General features: G+C 39.7%; 1 protein-coding gene across 1 annotated transcript in view; it reads left to right on the plus strand.

Moving 5' to 3' along the window:
- The window catches only part of TLN2 (talin 2), a gene marked incomplete at both ends in the record, with an annotated part of 86,611 nt that overhangs the window by 47,241 nt on the left and 24,182 nt on the right, over positions 1-15,188 (plus strand). The window contains 10 exons of the mRNA XM_079540742.1: positions 688-820; positions 1,764-1,865; positions 3,349-3,519; positions 3,979-4,125; positions 5,040-5,141; positions 6,478-6,597; positions 8,853-8,999; positions 10,858-11,024; positions 13,102-13,285; positions 14,669-14,794. Coding sequence (XP_079396868.1) covers positions 688-820; positions 1,764-1,865; positions 3,349-3,519; positions 3,979-4,125; positions 5,040-5,141; positions 6,478-6,597; positions 8,853-8,999; positions 10,858-11,024; positions 13,102-13,285; positions 14,669-14,794 — 1,399 coding nt within the window. The remainder of the gene's footprint in view (positions 1-687; positions 821-1,763; positions 1,866-3,348; positions 3,520-3,978; positions 4,126-5,039; positions 5,142-6,477; positions 6,598-8,852; positions 9,000-10,857; positions 11,025-13,101; positions 13,286-14,668; positions 14,795-15,188) is intronic.

A 15,188-nucleotide genomic window follows, 5' to 3' on the forward strand; every position in this document is an offset into this window, starting at 1 on the left:
AGAGTGTGTGGTAAAGGGTAGTTTTGGTGGGTGGGTGAGATGGTACTTGTACATAGTGGATTTCTGTTACCCATCTGATACTGCAATCTTCTTGGCTTTCTTGCAAGTATGCTGTTAGAAAGTGTGAACATTTTTTTATGTTTGGACTAAACCTGTATATCCATTTTTTATTGAAAATTTTTAAACTCATCTTTTAAACTCCATCTTTTGCCTTTCAATATCAATTCAGTATCAAAATTGTCAGAGCATAGTGCACTAAGGAGTTATGCATTTGATAATGATAATGAATTTGCTGAAATAGCAAACTGTGTGTCATGAGAAACTGTCTGGAAACTAATCTTTATTAACAGATACCAGGGAATTGGGTGTAAAAGATAACACCAAAGGAGTTGTTTTCTGGATCGGTCAGTTGCACAGAAATATTTTCTCCTGTTGTCTGTTGCCTTTTCACGTTGACATTTTCTATAGAGCTAATTACCTGACTAGCCTGAGGAGATTTCTTCCACGTGTGTGGAGTACTCAGTACATAAGTCCAAGTCTTGCCAATACAACAAAGCTAACTTAAGCATTGTTGCCCTCCTCCCACATGCTTTATGTATCACTAGTTAATGAAGAGCACCAGTATACAGTCAGGATAGGGCCTGTCTCCTTCCTAGCATGATCAAATTTACCACTGGTGTCTTTCAGGGATAAGGCCCCAGGGCAGAGAGAATGTGATTACTCTATAGATGGGATCAACAGATGCATCAGAGACATTGAGCAGGCCTCACTTGCAGCTGTCAGTCAGAGTCTGGCCACAAGGGATGACATCTCAGTTGAGGTAAGGGAGGCGGTGTAGTAACAGAGGAGCGCTGCTCAGTCTCATTCATCCTGCATTTGTGTGTTTGAACATGTAAAGCCAAGCAGTTAGCAGAATCTTTGCCTGAGGGGAGAATTTGTCATTAAAGTCTTTCTGGGTAAAATCACATGCTGGCCAAAGCGTGTTGCTTCTGGAAAGGTAATAGAGTCACTGGCCAAAAGCAGTGGTGAAAGCAGTTATTTTTAAAGACCACCATTGTATTATTTTGGTTTCCTTTGCTGATGTGACTGACTGATAATTAATGTTTTCCTGACAACTGAATGGAAGTTAGAATGTTTTTGAAATGCATTTGTTACTAGAAGACCAGTGATTTAAATTACAATGTCTTTATTAATGCAATAAATTATTTTTTTTCTTTCTCCACTGCTGAATTTCTGCTGTTGGTTTCACAGTCTACAGCAGAGCTCTTGTGCTGTATTGTCTACTTTGAGAAATATCTCTTCACATTTAAATAGGAGCTCCTGCCGGTTCCTCTAAGTGCAGTGATACTGACCCCTAGGCAGGGCAAGAACAGGTGTTATATTTGTTTGTTGTGTTTCCTTGTTTGTTGTGTTTTTCTGTTGGTTTTGTGTTTGGGGGGTGGGGGCTGCTATATTGCAATGACATAATGCAGCTGCTCCTGAATTTCCTGCGATCAGCTGGAGGGAGCCACCTTTTCCCTTGTTCCCCAAACCTGCCATAAAACTGCTGTTTACAGCAGCAGGGCCTACCTCAGTGTTCTTGTAGTTGAAGTTAGATAAAGGAGAAGAAATGATCATGGAAATCAGATGGGCAGCATGGATGTTTGTATCATGGTGCAGTGGGCCATTTAACTGTTTGGAGTATTTTAGATTGTCAAAGTCTGATTTCTGTGGTGTGGCGTAACTTGATTACAGCTGTCACTGACAACTTCTCTTTTTATTAGGCTCTACAGGAGCAGCTGACATCAGTCGTTCAGGAAATTGGCCATCTTATTGATCCAATAGCAACCGCAGCTCGGGGAGAGGCAGCACAGCTTGGGCACAAGGTGCAGTCCTAACAAAGTCTTGAGCAGTTTGACAGAGAGGGGAGACCACAACAAAGCAGTGCTTCTCACTTCATTTGAAAAAGGAATGTACTTGGAAGGAAGGAAGATCTGGGATTTCTCAATACTTGGGGCTGAGACCAACTAAAGCCATAAGCAAGGCACATCCACTGAAGTTTTTGGTGTGAGAGAGATCAGTGGAGAAAGGACAAGTTAAGAAAGGGGAGGGAAAAGCAAAGATGGAGGCTTAGACTGGTTTCTAAGGAGCGTGAAGTGCTTGCTTTCCACTTTCTGAGGGAGACTATTTCCACTGACTAGACATGGCTAAAGGTAACAGGTAGCTATGGAGTCACATTCCTTCTCTCGCTCATTTGATAAATGTTTATCAAAGTGTATATAAGCAGTTTACTCTAGTTTTACCCACCCAGTGCAGAATGTATGGCTCCTGCTGTTCACCTCGGTGCATTTTAAAAGACCTTATGTTTGTGAAATATGTGCTTTCTGATCTTAGCATTTTTGTTGTTTTCCTCTGGAAAAGCTTCAGGGATATGGAACTTGCAGCTACTAAATTCATCGTGTTATTTGAATTGTTGTTTAGCCAAAAGCAGATGTTTCCTCATACCAGTGTAAATTGGGTCAGAAAGGAGAAAAAAAGATGCTGAGTTCACACATTTCTGAAAAGTCAATTACCTCAACAGAAGTTGCTTGCATAGCAAAGTGTCTTTCAGTATTTTAAACGAAGTACTGAACCCAAGTAGTTCACTCAGCACATGGCCTGTGCCTGACATGTAATCTCTGTAGCATGCCCTGTCAGCAGGCACTCAACCACCCATCTCCTTCTTAGCAGTAAGGACAATTGGGGCATGTGGCTGCCTTGTACAACAGTTAATGCATGAGCAGTGATGACCTGTGTCTAGAGGAAATGGTAGAGCTTCTGCCTGTTATGGCATCTTATTCATAAGAGAACTCTCCAAGTCTGTATGATAATCCAGTGCAGGTTAGGTTAGGGCTTGAAGGACGTGAATCTCAACCGTCCTTGATGTGAACAGAGCTGTCCAAATCCAGTGCAGCGCCACTGATGACCTGTTGTGTGTAATTGAAGGCTGAGCTGTTCTGATCTTGCACAGGGCTGACTTGTTTTCTTTGCATTGCTAAGGATTGTGCAACTTACAATCATTGAATCATAGAATATCGTGAGCTGGAAGGAACCCCAAAGGATATTGAGTCAGTGTTGAAAGTGATTTCAGCTGATACGAACCCTCAACTGTGTGCTTCCGAGGGGAGAAACACTGCATTATTGCAGCACTGAAAACTCATGACTCACAAAATCACCCTGGCATATATTACAAACTAAATGGGCAGCTCTTAGGCATTACAATAGTGTGCTGCTTTAGCTAATCTGAGTTGAATTAGAGAGTAGCATTCTTCATCTCTGTTCTGAAATAGCCTTAACAGACTGTTGATTAAGTTGTTTTGGCTTTTCTAGGTTACACAGCTTGCAAGTTACTTTGAACCCTTGGTGTTAGCTGCAGTTGGTGTAGCATCCAAAACTCTGGATCATCAGCAACAAATGACAGTGTTGGACCAGAGCAAGACGTTAGCAGAATCTGCCTTACAGATGTTGTATGCAGCCAAAGAAGGAGGAGGAAATCCCAAGGTATAGTCACTGCATAATAATGAGAAGTCGGAGGGTAAAATTGAGGTAAGGTGTTAAACAAGACTTGGAAAACAGTTGGACAGTGGTGGAATAAATGACAGAGGGCACAAGTCTGCCCACCAGCACTTGGAGGTATGCGCGTTCCAGCTCATTAAGAGGTGAGTATGGTGTGCCCAGAGCCTTGAGTTGCTCCTGCACCTACTGGACAAGGACAGGCGCAGCATGCACAGTATCTTGAGGAACAACTGTGTGATGGAGCACCTACTCTTTAATTTGTTCGCAGGTGTTGCAGTAGATTGTTTTTCTTCAATTTTTGTGTCTTTGCTTAAACAAGTTTTGTTTTTTACAACCTTTTTTATTACAGACTTGGGGTTAAGACAAGGCTTTAAAATCTTTTTTCTTTTTTTGACAGAGTGTTTTTTGGTTTAATTTTTTATCTCGTTATTCTCTCTGTTTCAGGCATCACATACTCATGATGCAATTACTGAGGCAGCTCAACTGATGAAAGAGGCTGTGGATGATATCATGGTTACCTTGAATGAAGCTGCTAGCGAAGTAGGCATGGTTGGAGGAATGGTAGATTCAATAACAGAGGCAATGAGCAAGGTGAGCAGAGAAGAACAGAGCATGATTTTCCTTGGCACCAGATCTGCAGTGCAGGAGATACTGTTAATTCATTTCAGTATGTGGCAATTGACATGGAAAAACAGGCAATCCAGAGATTGTTTCAGAAGTAATGCAAATTGTGAAACCAACGTCGGCATAGGATGGTGTTCATAATTCTAAACTGGTAGCAAGCGGTGGTTAGAGTGAGTTGGGAATGTTTTAGTCTGGTACCATACTGGTAGTGAAAGAAAGTCATAGTTACAGGTCATCTAAATTTCTAATTGCTATCCTTTTTCCTGTTCCTATTTATGTTAGTGCGTTAAGTGATCAGCTGGTTTGCCTTGAAGTGATCAGCCTGGTTAGTGCCAATGGGAAAGCAGCAAAGCCTAAGCAGTTTTTCTACCTTTTGAAAGGAGCCATATTGGAATGTTGCAGTTGTAAAGTATAAATGAGCTGAAACAAATAATTCATCTTTTCACTTTTCTTTTTGTTGGGATGTTTTTAGTGTGGATGTGTGTTCTAAAGGCATGCAGAACATAGCTGTTAACTCATAAGGAGATCTTACTTATTTTTTTTCTCAGGGTTAATTCTGCCTGTAGCTTGCATTTTCATTTCTACATCTGTTGAGAACAGTAAGAGTTGATATGAACTTTCCATGCAAGTTGGCCTTGCACTCAAAGACTCAAAGTTTAAAAAAAAAAAAAAAAAAAAAAAAAAAAAAAAGCTATCTGGGTTCTATTTCACAGTCATGAAATAACGTAAAGCATTTTTTACAGTTCCATATATATATCTCGTGGTGCATTTAGTCCAAGAAAGAGTATTAAAATGAATACATAATTTCAGTGTTATGCAGAAAGTTTGTTATTTATTATGAAGTTTGTTTTTTTTTCTATAATTTTCCCACGTTTCTGCAGCTGGATGAAAGTACACCTGCAGATCCCAAGGGAACATTTGTTGATTATCAGACCACTGTGGTGAAATACTCTAAAGCCATTGCCATTACAGCACAGGAAATGGTAAGAATTTTGTCTAGACCTGACTAAAAGCTCTTCTGTGTACTTAAGAACCATGGAATGCTTTACACGCTGATGTGTAACTCGTTGTCATGCTGATTTCCTATAGCATTATCTATTTAGGAACAATTAAATAAAAGAAACGATTTTGTAAAATACACTCCCGTGACCTTAGAGGTGTGCTGATGGGGGTGTTCTCTAGGAGCACTGGGTCTCTGGGTTGTTTTGTGGCTCTTCTACAAAAATACGTTTTATTTACTTGTTTTGTGTTAGAAATGCAAAGGAAATGTTTTACCTAAATAACTTTTGGTCAGTCTGTTTGCTTGTCACCAAAATACTGCCATACGTTCATTGATGACTTCAGGTTGACCTTTCACAGTGTGTGCTGTTATTTAATTTAGCCCATGAAATAACATTAATTTCTTCAGATCCCTATAATGTTTATGAATGAATATGGATTAAGATATTATAGTATTTTTCATGCACTTTAGAGTTTATCTGAGTTTAAAAACAACAATGGAAAAAAATATATTTTTTAATTGAAGCAGTGTTATTCTGTGTTGCAGAATGAAGTGTTTGAGTTTTGAAGAACACTTTTTGTTTTCAGGAGGGATGGAGGATTATTTGTGTATGCTAGATGCAAAAATGTCCTGTGGAGAGATGACCTTTAAGAAATTATTCAGTTCTGCAGTCCGTATTACTGCTCTCTATGACATGAGTGTTTATTTGCAAATAGTAAGAATTTGTTTAAAACTAGTTGTGCCCCCATGGAAGGAATCTCATGCCTTTTGCTAACATAAGCTGTACAAAGAAGAAATATTTTTGTCTAAAAAGTAGATATTTTCCAGAAAGATGCTCGGTTATGTATACAAGGTATACTTTATCCTTCTTCTCATATTTTAGAAATGTCTTGCACTGATCCTGGGACTTTCTCAATTGTTATGCTCCTATGCCACAGCAGCTGAGACTGACACAGGCTGGCTCACCTTTGACATCATAAGGTGGCTCTGAAAGATAAATCCCACCTCATCATCCAATGAGAATAACTGTGCAGCTGGCCTATTGCTCCACTGGGTCAAAGAGTGAACTGCGAGATCTAACTGCTGCTCTTTGATTATCCCAGATGTTCTGCAAGTGCCTGATTATCATGACTCTAATAAAGCATGTTTGCCTGAGTTTCCTCACAGAATTCTGGCTGGAGAACACCTCCCTTACACTTTAGGCGTTTTTCCTCACTTCATCAGTGTGACCAAATAAAAGTGTGTGCATCTAAACTGGTGTGTATTAACAGATTATTCTCATGCCTGTCATTTTTCTCTTGCCTGTGTTCTTTTTTCAGATGACTAAGTCGGTTACTAACCCGGAAGAGTTGGGAGGACTTGCATCACAAATGACCAATGACTATGGGCATTTGGCTCTCCAGGGCCGAATGGCTGCAGCTACTGCTGAACCAGAGGAGGTCTGCAGCTTTTAGACCTCTTTATTCTGTGCATACAGTGGCACCACCATGGGTATTCCTTTACTATAGTGAATAAAATACATATAGAGCAAAATAACAGGAGGTAATGGCGTCACTCAGTTGCAGTAATATGGGAGCAGCTGTTGCTGATTCTGACACGGTGATGGTGAAAGGTCTAGAGGATAGGATATATGAGGAGTGGCTGAGGTCCCTGTGTTTGTTCAGCCCAAAGCAGTGGAGCTCAGGTGAGGCCTCACGGCGGCTGCAGCTCCTCGCAGAGCAGGGGAGCAGCACTGAGCTCTGCCCTCTGGGACAGCAGCAGGGTCTGAGGTCCTGAATCTAACGAAATGATGTCTTTTCAAGACTGCATGGAACCTTAAAGCATCAACATTTAGTTACAGACTAGTGTCATAAGTACTGCTTATTATAATTTATGAAGAGATCTGATTTGTGTTTGATACCACTCTGTACGTTGAGCCTTTGTTTGCCTTACGTTGTGGCTTTGTAGGCTACAGCTGAGCTGTGCATTGTGCTACAGATGCATATTTAGTACAGCACATCTCAGCCTTCACATTACTTGCATGTGAGTGTAGTGGAATAGGAAGTAGGAGTTACTGTGAAACATTTTTGTTGATCGTTGGAAATTTTAACCTGTCTTAGCTTCTGGTTCTGGTTAAGTCCTTTTGATGCACAGGAAATGCCTGTGGAACAAGTTTCCTACTAGGAATCCACAGATTTTTAACAATCGTTAGGTATTATGCAAAAAGAGCAGCATTTTACTTTTTTCATGCTTTCATGCCTTCTTGTATTTGATCAAATTACTTGATCAAATAATAAAAATCACCAGTCCAAACCCCTCCATCTAGCTTCAAAAATAAACAGCTCACAATAATAGACAGCGATGTGGACTGGGACGGGTTCCTCCAGGTAACTTAGAAACAACTTGCAAACACAAAGAAAGCTCTTCATCTCATGGGATCTAATGAATTACATATATGTTCTGGGATTGTTTTGTTTTTGTTTGTTTTTTGCTGTAAGGGATTTCAAGTCTAACTTCCTGTTCTGAAAGTGGGGTATGGGCAAACAGTAGGAACGCAGTTGTCTTTGTCTGCCATGGCATCTTTCATACCATAGAATGAGAATGTCACGTGGGAGAAAGGGCTTCTTTACATGGCATTATGCTTTTTGTGCTTATGGTTTGCCTCCATGGCATGACCAGCCATATTAGGTGCTGCATATTCTGTGAGCAAAAAATAAATCCTTTGTGCTCTCTTCTTTTCATTCAATTCCTCTGATTATGGAGCATAGAAAGACTTGGTTCAGATCTGGTAAGATGGTGTCACCATCACCAGATATATTGGATTGTCTAGACAAAAGACCTACCTAGAGATTGTGACTTGGTAATTTTACCACTGATAGACTACTTCAGTGCTCCACACTCAGTAGCTGAACAGAAAGCAATAGCTTGCATTTCTCTTTGTATTGATGAACACTGGTGCACATCACTTTCAGCCTGAAGTAGGAATAATTTTTCGTGATACTGATGACTGTGAGTTCTGCTTACTTGTTAATCTGAATACAAAATTATATGCCTCAGTACATACAGGTACTAAAACTAGCGTGAATTTCCAAACAGGGATATTCCATATGTTTTAATGTAAGATTATTAATGAATTGGAAGCAGTGAGGGCAGGATTTTCCAGATTTCAATATTGCATATGTATGTGGTCAGTTTCAGAGTATTGAGAAATGTACTTGACTCAAAAATGAATGAAAGAATTCATGTATTATTCAACCTGGTTTCAGCAGTGTAGAGCAGGCATTTACTTTTTACTCATCATGAATACCTTTAAGACATCTCATGCTGACAGTAACTTTTCTGCTTTAAGATTCTGGGAAAATTAACTTATTCAAATGCATGCAACCTTTTTGGTGAAGTTGTGTGTGCTTGAATTAAGTAGTCTTGACTTGGATAAATGTGTTATGCTAACCATGTTAGGCTTACAGATGTGTTCTTGTCCCCTGGACCAGTTCACTAGCACTCCAGTTTTATAAGTAGGTCTTTTCCAGGGTTCTACTGTGGGAACAGATGATATTAAATCTACCCAATCTCTGCAGAAAATACATTGATGGGCAGAATTTTTGTGATAAAGAATCACCGGAGTGACTATATTTCTATTTGTGTTGACACAGTGCACTAGTGTGACATTTACTTACTTTGCTCCCTTCTACCCTTTACCTCCTTTATCATCTAGATAGGGTTCCAGATCAAGACTCGGGTGCAAGAACTTGGTCACGGCTGTATCTTTCTCGTGCAAAAAGCTGGAGCTCTCCAGATTTGCCCTACAGACAGTTACACCAAAAGGGAACTGATAGAATGTGCTCGTGCTGTGACTGAAAAGGTAGGACATCCTTTGTATTAACCCAAGGAGTCAGTCAGTCTGGTTGTGTAGGCACCGGTTATTTTATGTATAAAACTTACCATTATACTAGAATATTGACTGAATTAAAGTAAGTTTACTTTGTTCCTTTTCTTTCAAATGTTCACTGCACTGTGTGTACTAAATTAGTACTAATCCTGTTTTAAAACTTCATCCTTGTACCAGAGGGAGTCTAGTCGTAGGGCAGCAGATGGCGCTTGTCTTATGAGACACTTCCCCTGGAAACACTGAAGTCCATGTAGGTGGCCACAGATAACACAGTGAGGCTGTCTGAAGACGCTTTCTTTCTGTATCAGCATTCTCTCTGCTCTCTGGGCCATCCTAATGTGCTTAGAATTGCATCTTCAGCCTGACTTGGTTTTCTTGGTCTTTGGATGTGTGTGGTATGTAGTTTGCTTTTGGGGGGAAATGAAAGCGGAGAATTAAATGTCAGCTTCATTTAGATTTCATGGAACATCACTTGCTCAGCCTGTGTTAGTATGCTCTCAGCTGTACAGCTTCTCTACTGTGTTGTACCCCAGGTTATCAGCAATTCTAAATTTGAGCAAAGGCAGTTTCTTGTAAGGAGAGTTACAGTTATAGATGACATTAATAGTGAATCACAGGAACCTGTTCAGGGGAAAAGTTTGTACAGAACCTCATGAGGAACTGTACTATTAGAGGTTAGTATAAATATCCCTGGATGAGGATTCCAGGAAGACCCGATAGTGGCCTTTCAATACCTAAAGGGGAAGGCATAAAAAAGAGTCTGTCCCATTCTTTAGCAGGGTCTGCTGTGATAGGACAAGGGAAATGGTTTCAAAGTAAAAGAGGGGAGATCTAGATTGGTTATAAGGAAGAACTTAAGGGCAGTAAGGCACTGAAACAGGTTGCTCAGAGAAGAGGTGGATGCCCTGTCCGTGGAGACATTCAAGGTCAGACTGGACCAGGCTCTGAGCAGCTTGATCTATCTATAGGTGTCCCTGTTCATTGCAAGGTGTTAGACTAGATGGTCTTAAGGGTCCCTTCCAATTCAAGTGATTCTACTACAAAAGCAGCATTTGGGGGAAGAAGGGGAAGGATGTAGGATTGCGTTTGTTCAGTCCTAAGTATTGTTTGGATGCAGATGTTTGTTGCCAGATGGTGATTGTTTTTAGGTGAGTGTTTCTTTGAAGGCAAACCAGAGTGGCAGAGGCATCTTAACACTATAGCACTGCACTGTGTTTATGAACAGTACAGGATATTGACTCTGAGCTGTGATTTTCCTCACATCTTGTACAAAGTGTGTATTTATTAACAGCAGGGAGGAGGGATGTCACCTCAGCAACAGCAGTTAGGTATCATCAGCCAGCAGAGGTGTACCTCCTCTACTATTGTTTGTAGGACAACACAGACTCACAAGGCAAGTTCTTCAGCCTTGTGGTCACGTTACCAAGCAGTACCAGAGATGATGGAAAAGCGATTTTGACTCTGAAGTAAATGTGAGCAGGCTGCTTTTTGACAATACAAAGCTTTGCAAGATAACTTGAATTCTTGTTTACTGTAGCAGGGACACCTTTCCTTTCTTACAGATAGTAAGGAAGATGTATGCTTGTAGTATTGATTGCCAAATGTCATTCTTTATACTTAAAGCTGATGTTGATAAGGCCTTTCTGATCTCATTTATTGTGTATATAATGCCAATTGTATTTATTGTATATATAAGTGCCCAATCAAATCTGTCTTTGTATGAATGACAAAGGCCAGTAATGGGCTTCCACTGTTAAAAGCTAGCTTGACTCAGTATCAGATAATGAGGCTTTGTTTCGATTACAACCTTATTCCTTTATGTTGTTTCCAGGTCTCCTTAGTTTTATCTGCCCTTCAAGCAGGAAACAAAGGCACGCAAGCTTGTATTACTGCAGCCAGTGCTGTGTCTGGGATAATTGCAGATCTAGACACCACTATCATGTTTGCTACTGCTGGAACCCTTAATGCTGAAAACAACGAATCATTTGCAGACCACAGGTCAGTATAAATGAAAACAAATAGTGCATGCAAAGGGAAAGAATGGAACTGGCAGAAGCAAAAGGCACATGGAGATAAATATTTACTTTACTAGATTCCCAGGAATGCAGTCAAATGAAGCAGAAGAATGTGAATAGAAGTGGGAAAAATAGGATATGTGTAGAGGACAGCAAACTTCACTTTGTTATTTCTGCAAGGAAAGAATTTTAAACAGATGGAGGACATCTACTAAGAGCACTTCCAACAGATAACCACAATTGTAACTCTATTTTGTCCTTTTTGTTTTTAATTAAGCTTCATCAGTGTATAAGCTAGCATTCGCTGTCATTCCGTTAGGGTGAATCAGTGATCCAAGACATTGAAGAAGAATCTTCTCTATACATTTTTTCCAGCAGCTGTTTCTGACTGCTAGTTTGTCATGCTAAATGCTTTATATGGTTAATGTTTGTAAGCAGCAGTGATGCATAGGGCACAGCTATGCCACGTTTTCCCTTTGGGGGAGATAAGCCAGTTTTTCCTTCTAGTAGCGTCTGGCATATAATAATGTCACTGCATTTTTCAGCATGCTAAGAGATTTATGCCATCTGACTGACTTCCTTTGCTGCAAAACTCTAGGTTTCACAGCCACAATTTATTAACTGAATAATTACATAGCAACCTATTTGGCCAGCACAGCAGTTGCATAGTCAGCATTTATTTCCCACCTTGTTATAGGAGTTACCCAGGAAAGAGGCAAGACGCAGTGGTGTGTAAGTTGCTGCTGCTCTACAGAGTGATGTCAGGGCTCATTTTCTTAAGTTCACAGGACTAATGCTTGCTTTATTGGTTTATGGGTAGGTACTGAAGACTGGCCTCAATTTCCTCTTAAAGAATATTTATGAATTAAAATGGTCTGTGAGCACATTTAATTTAAAACATAGCGCTTCTTCATCTATAATAAAACAGAAATTACAGTGGTTTTAAACAGTGTTTAAAGCTTTTTCTTTTAGTGCAGTTTTGGCTTATGTGGAGTAAATCTGGCATTCTTCTTGTTCCAGAATGTTTTCATATTGTATAGTGGATGTTATTCTTTTTCTTCAACGCAGATTATTTATTTAGAAAGGAGATGGATGAGCAAACTCAGGAAGTTTGTCATGTTAAAGAGCAGGATTTAACTCTTTTAGACCGAAGAATAATAATGTTTTTAGGTATTACTTATTATTTCTAAATTCCTTTGAGCATGAAGTGCACATACAAGTGCTGAGTGTTCCCTATCCATGTTCCTGGAATGTTATTTTTTTTTTTTAAGTGGGAGAGGGGTGGCAGTGACTCATTTCTCAGTTTAGATAACTGAAAGTTGAGTGAAGACTAAGATGGTTGTCTTACGCCAATCTTTTAGTTTTTTAATGTGTGTTACTTAAGGTGGCAGTACTGGAATTTAATGCTTAGCTGAAGCATACCCTACAACAACAGTCTGTCCCTCTGCTATGCTGAGTGACACAGAAAATATTAGTCACTGGCTTTTTGTGCAATTAGTTTCCAGACTGACATTTTACCTGAATGCACTTAGAGCTGTCAGTTAACTTGTCTTGTACATGAAGCATATTCTCAAAATGGTTTCTTCTTTTTCTCCAGACGTGCTTTGGATCTGTATGGTGGTGGCAGCAAGGGGGAGCACTAAATCAGTCACATTCCTCCTTTTGCCATTCTAGCTACTGTGTCCTTCCCTCCTTATTTTCATTTCTTTATTGTATGCTGTTTAAAGGGGGGGGTTTGACAAGTAGTTTCTTTGCAGCCTGGCCAGATTTGATCCCAGAGTTAAAATGGAGCGATCTATCGTGCTGTTAACCCTATCTCACTTCTTATTGAGACTGAGTAACTTCACTGACTGCCTTGCATCAAATTATAATGCTATCATTTTAACACTTGTCATTTTTTGCTTTTTTAATTGCTATCTGGCTTGTGATACATTGTCATGAGTGGACACTGGCACAGTGACTTGTATCAGCTCTTCCACGTAGCTGTTAGTGAGCATGATGTTGAAAACATGTTTTTTACATTTTCCACTCCCTTGTCTGCTTCCTTCTTTTTGCTGCAGGGAAAATATCCTGAAAACAGCAAAAGCCTTAGTTGAAGATACAAAATTGTTGGTTTCCGGTGCTGCTTCAAGTCAGGACAAACTGGCTCAGGCAGCTCAGTCATCAGCTAACACCATCACCCAGCTCGCTGAGGTAGTAAAATTGGGAGCAGCTAGCTTGGGATCAGATGATCCGGAAACACAGGTGAGATGCTCTTGAGGTTCTTCTGATACTCTTGCAGAAATCAAAGGAATTTACAGAAGTTGAAAAAGAGGCTAGAGAAGGTTTTTGTTTGGTAAGACCTTGTGAGAGTAGTACTTGAAGTCAAAGATGAAGGGTTCATCTCTTTGGGGGCGTTTTTGGATCAGGCATTGATCATTTTTTAGAGTACAGCCAACACCCTGGAACACGGAGCAGAAATAGGCAAGCTTCTGTGTAACTTTCTTGCTTTTCTTTCATTGATGTCTTTGTGCTCAGATACTTTTCATGAGGTGTTAGTCTTAGTTTTATTATATTGTGATGGGAATCCTGACTTACCTCATTTTGTTGTAGATAGATATGCATCGCTTCAAGGTTCTTTATTGATCTGGCAGCTGGGATGGGCACTGTACATTACTTGCATAGGCTAACAAGCTTTCAGTATTCTGTAGCTGTGTCTGTGTTGTTTTTAATATAATGCAATAACTTTAGCCTTCAGTGTGGATTATCTCAAATAAGGCTCTGGAAGGGTTGTGCGTTCAGTTTTGACCTCCATAATGGAGTCAACTTCCAAGATTTTCCTGTCTAGAAAAACTCTGCTGGAAATACTTGTTTCTAACAGAAGAATTTCCTTAAAAAACTTTTACAGATATAGAAGTTTTATCTCACATTGTTTTTCTATGTAGCTGAGGATACAGTACTTAGAATGAACTGCTATTACTTACAAATAGATATTTTTTTGGAGCAATTTTATATTACCAACTGGAAATTGTCCTAAATGGAGCATTTCTAATAACTGTAGAACCCAATGCCATTACAGCATTTTTCTATAAAGGCAAAGCTGACTTTACCTGACATGATAGTTTCAGTTGTCTTACAGTGCTAGTAGTGCTAATTGCTGTACAGCGTCGTCAATGGGAAACAGCAAATCACACTGACATGTCTTATGTCAGGGGTTCTTTCCATATTTCCTTGGCCATAAAGCATCTGCGCTACCAAAAGCTGATAAACTTTTCAGGAATATCAAGGACTTTATTTGTATACAAATCACGGTGAACAAAATCAGGCAGAAATGAAGCTGTATTCTTATTTTATGTACCGCTACAAAAAGTTGAGAAGTGTTTGTTCCACTTTTTTTTCCCCTGAGCTTTTTTACTTTTCTTTCATGTGTTATTTTTTCTTGAAGTGAACAACTGCTCTGAAGTCTAGAAAAATACTTAGAACATTTGATTTTCTGTTGGTGAAAAGGATGAATTTGGAGGAGTTATTGAAATAGTACCCTAAAATAATAGGCAAGGCTGTTGTAGTGTCTATGTATTGTCTGGGAAGTCTTCATCTTATTGAATCCATTTCTTGAATGAGGCTTATGTCTGTTTCTCATTCCTATAGGTTGTCCTGATCAATGCTATCAAGGATGTTGCAAAGGCCCTTTCTGACCTCATTGGTGCTACAAAAGGAGCTGCCAGCAAGCCAGCAGATGACCCATCCATGTACCAGCTGAAGGGGGCTGCCAAGGTATGAAAGCTTGTTCTTACTTTTTATTTGCAAGTATCAGGTCCAGTCATGCTTCCTAGACAGCTTGACTTTGGATTTCAGCAATTTCTGGTTCCTTGAGGTGTTTCAGTAGCATTCTGGGATGTATATGAAAATAAGGAGATGCTACTGAGTTACCATGTCAGTCTTTGTGGGTTGTCAGATGACTTTTGTATTTTTGATGGAAGAACTGTAATCTTTCTAAACAGAAACATCTTTTGCAACCCCAAAAGGGCCAGTTTTCATACCACTACAGACTACAATTTATCCAGTAAAATCTCTTACTTAAGTCCTGGAATCTGAATGATGATATATGCTCAAGATGTGAGCATGTTACCCTCCTTGTTTAGGCTTGCAGCTTTGAGGGGTGGGGAGC

Source organism: Tetrao urogallus (genome assembly GCF_951394365.1).
Source record: "Tetrao urogallus genome assembly, chromosome: 11".
NCBI classification, from domain to species: domain Eukaryota; kingdom Metazoa; phylum Chordata; class Aves; order Galliformes; family Phasianidae; genus Tetrao; species Tetrao urogallus.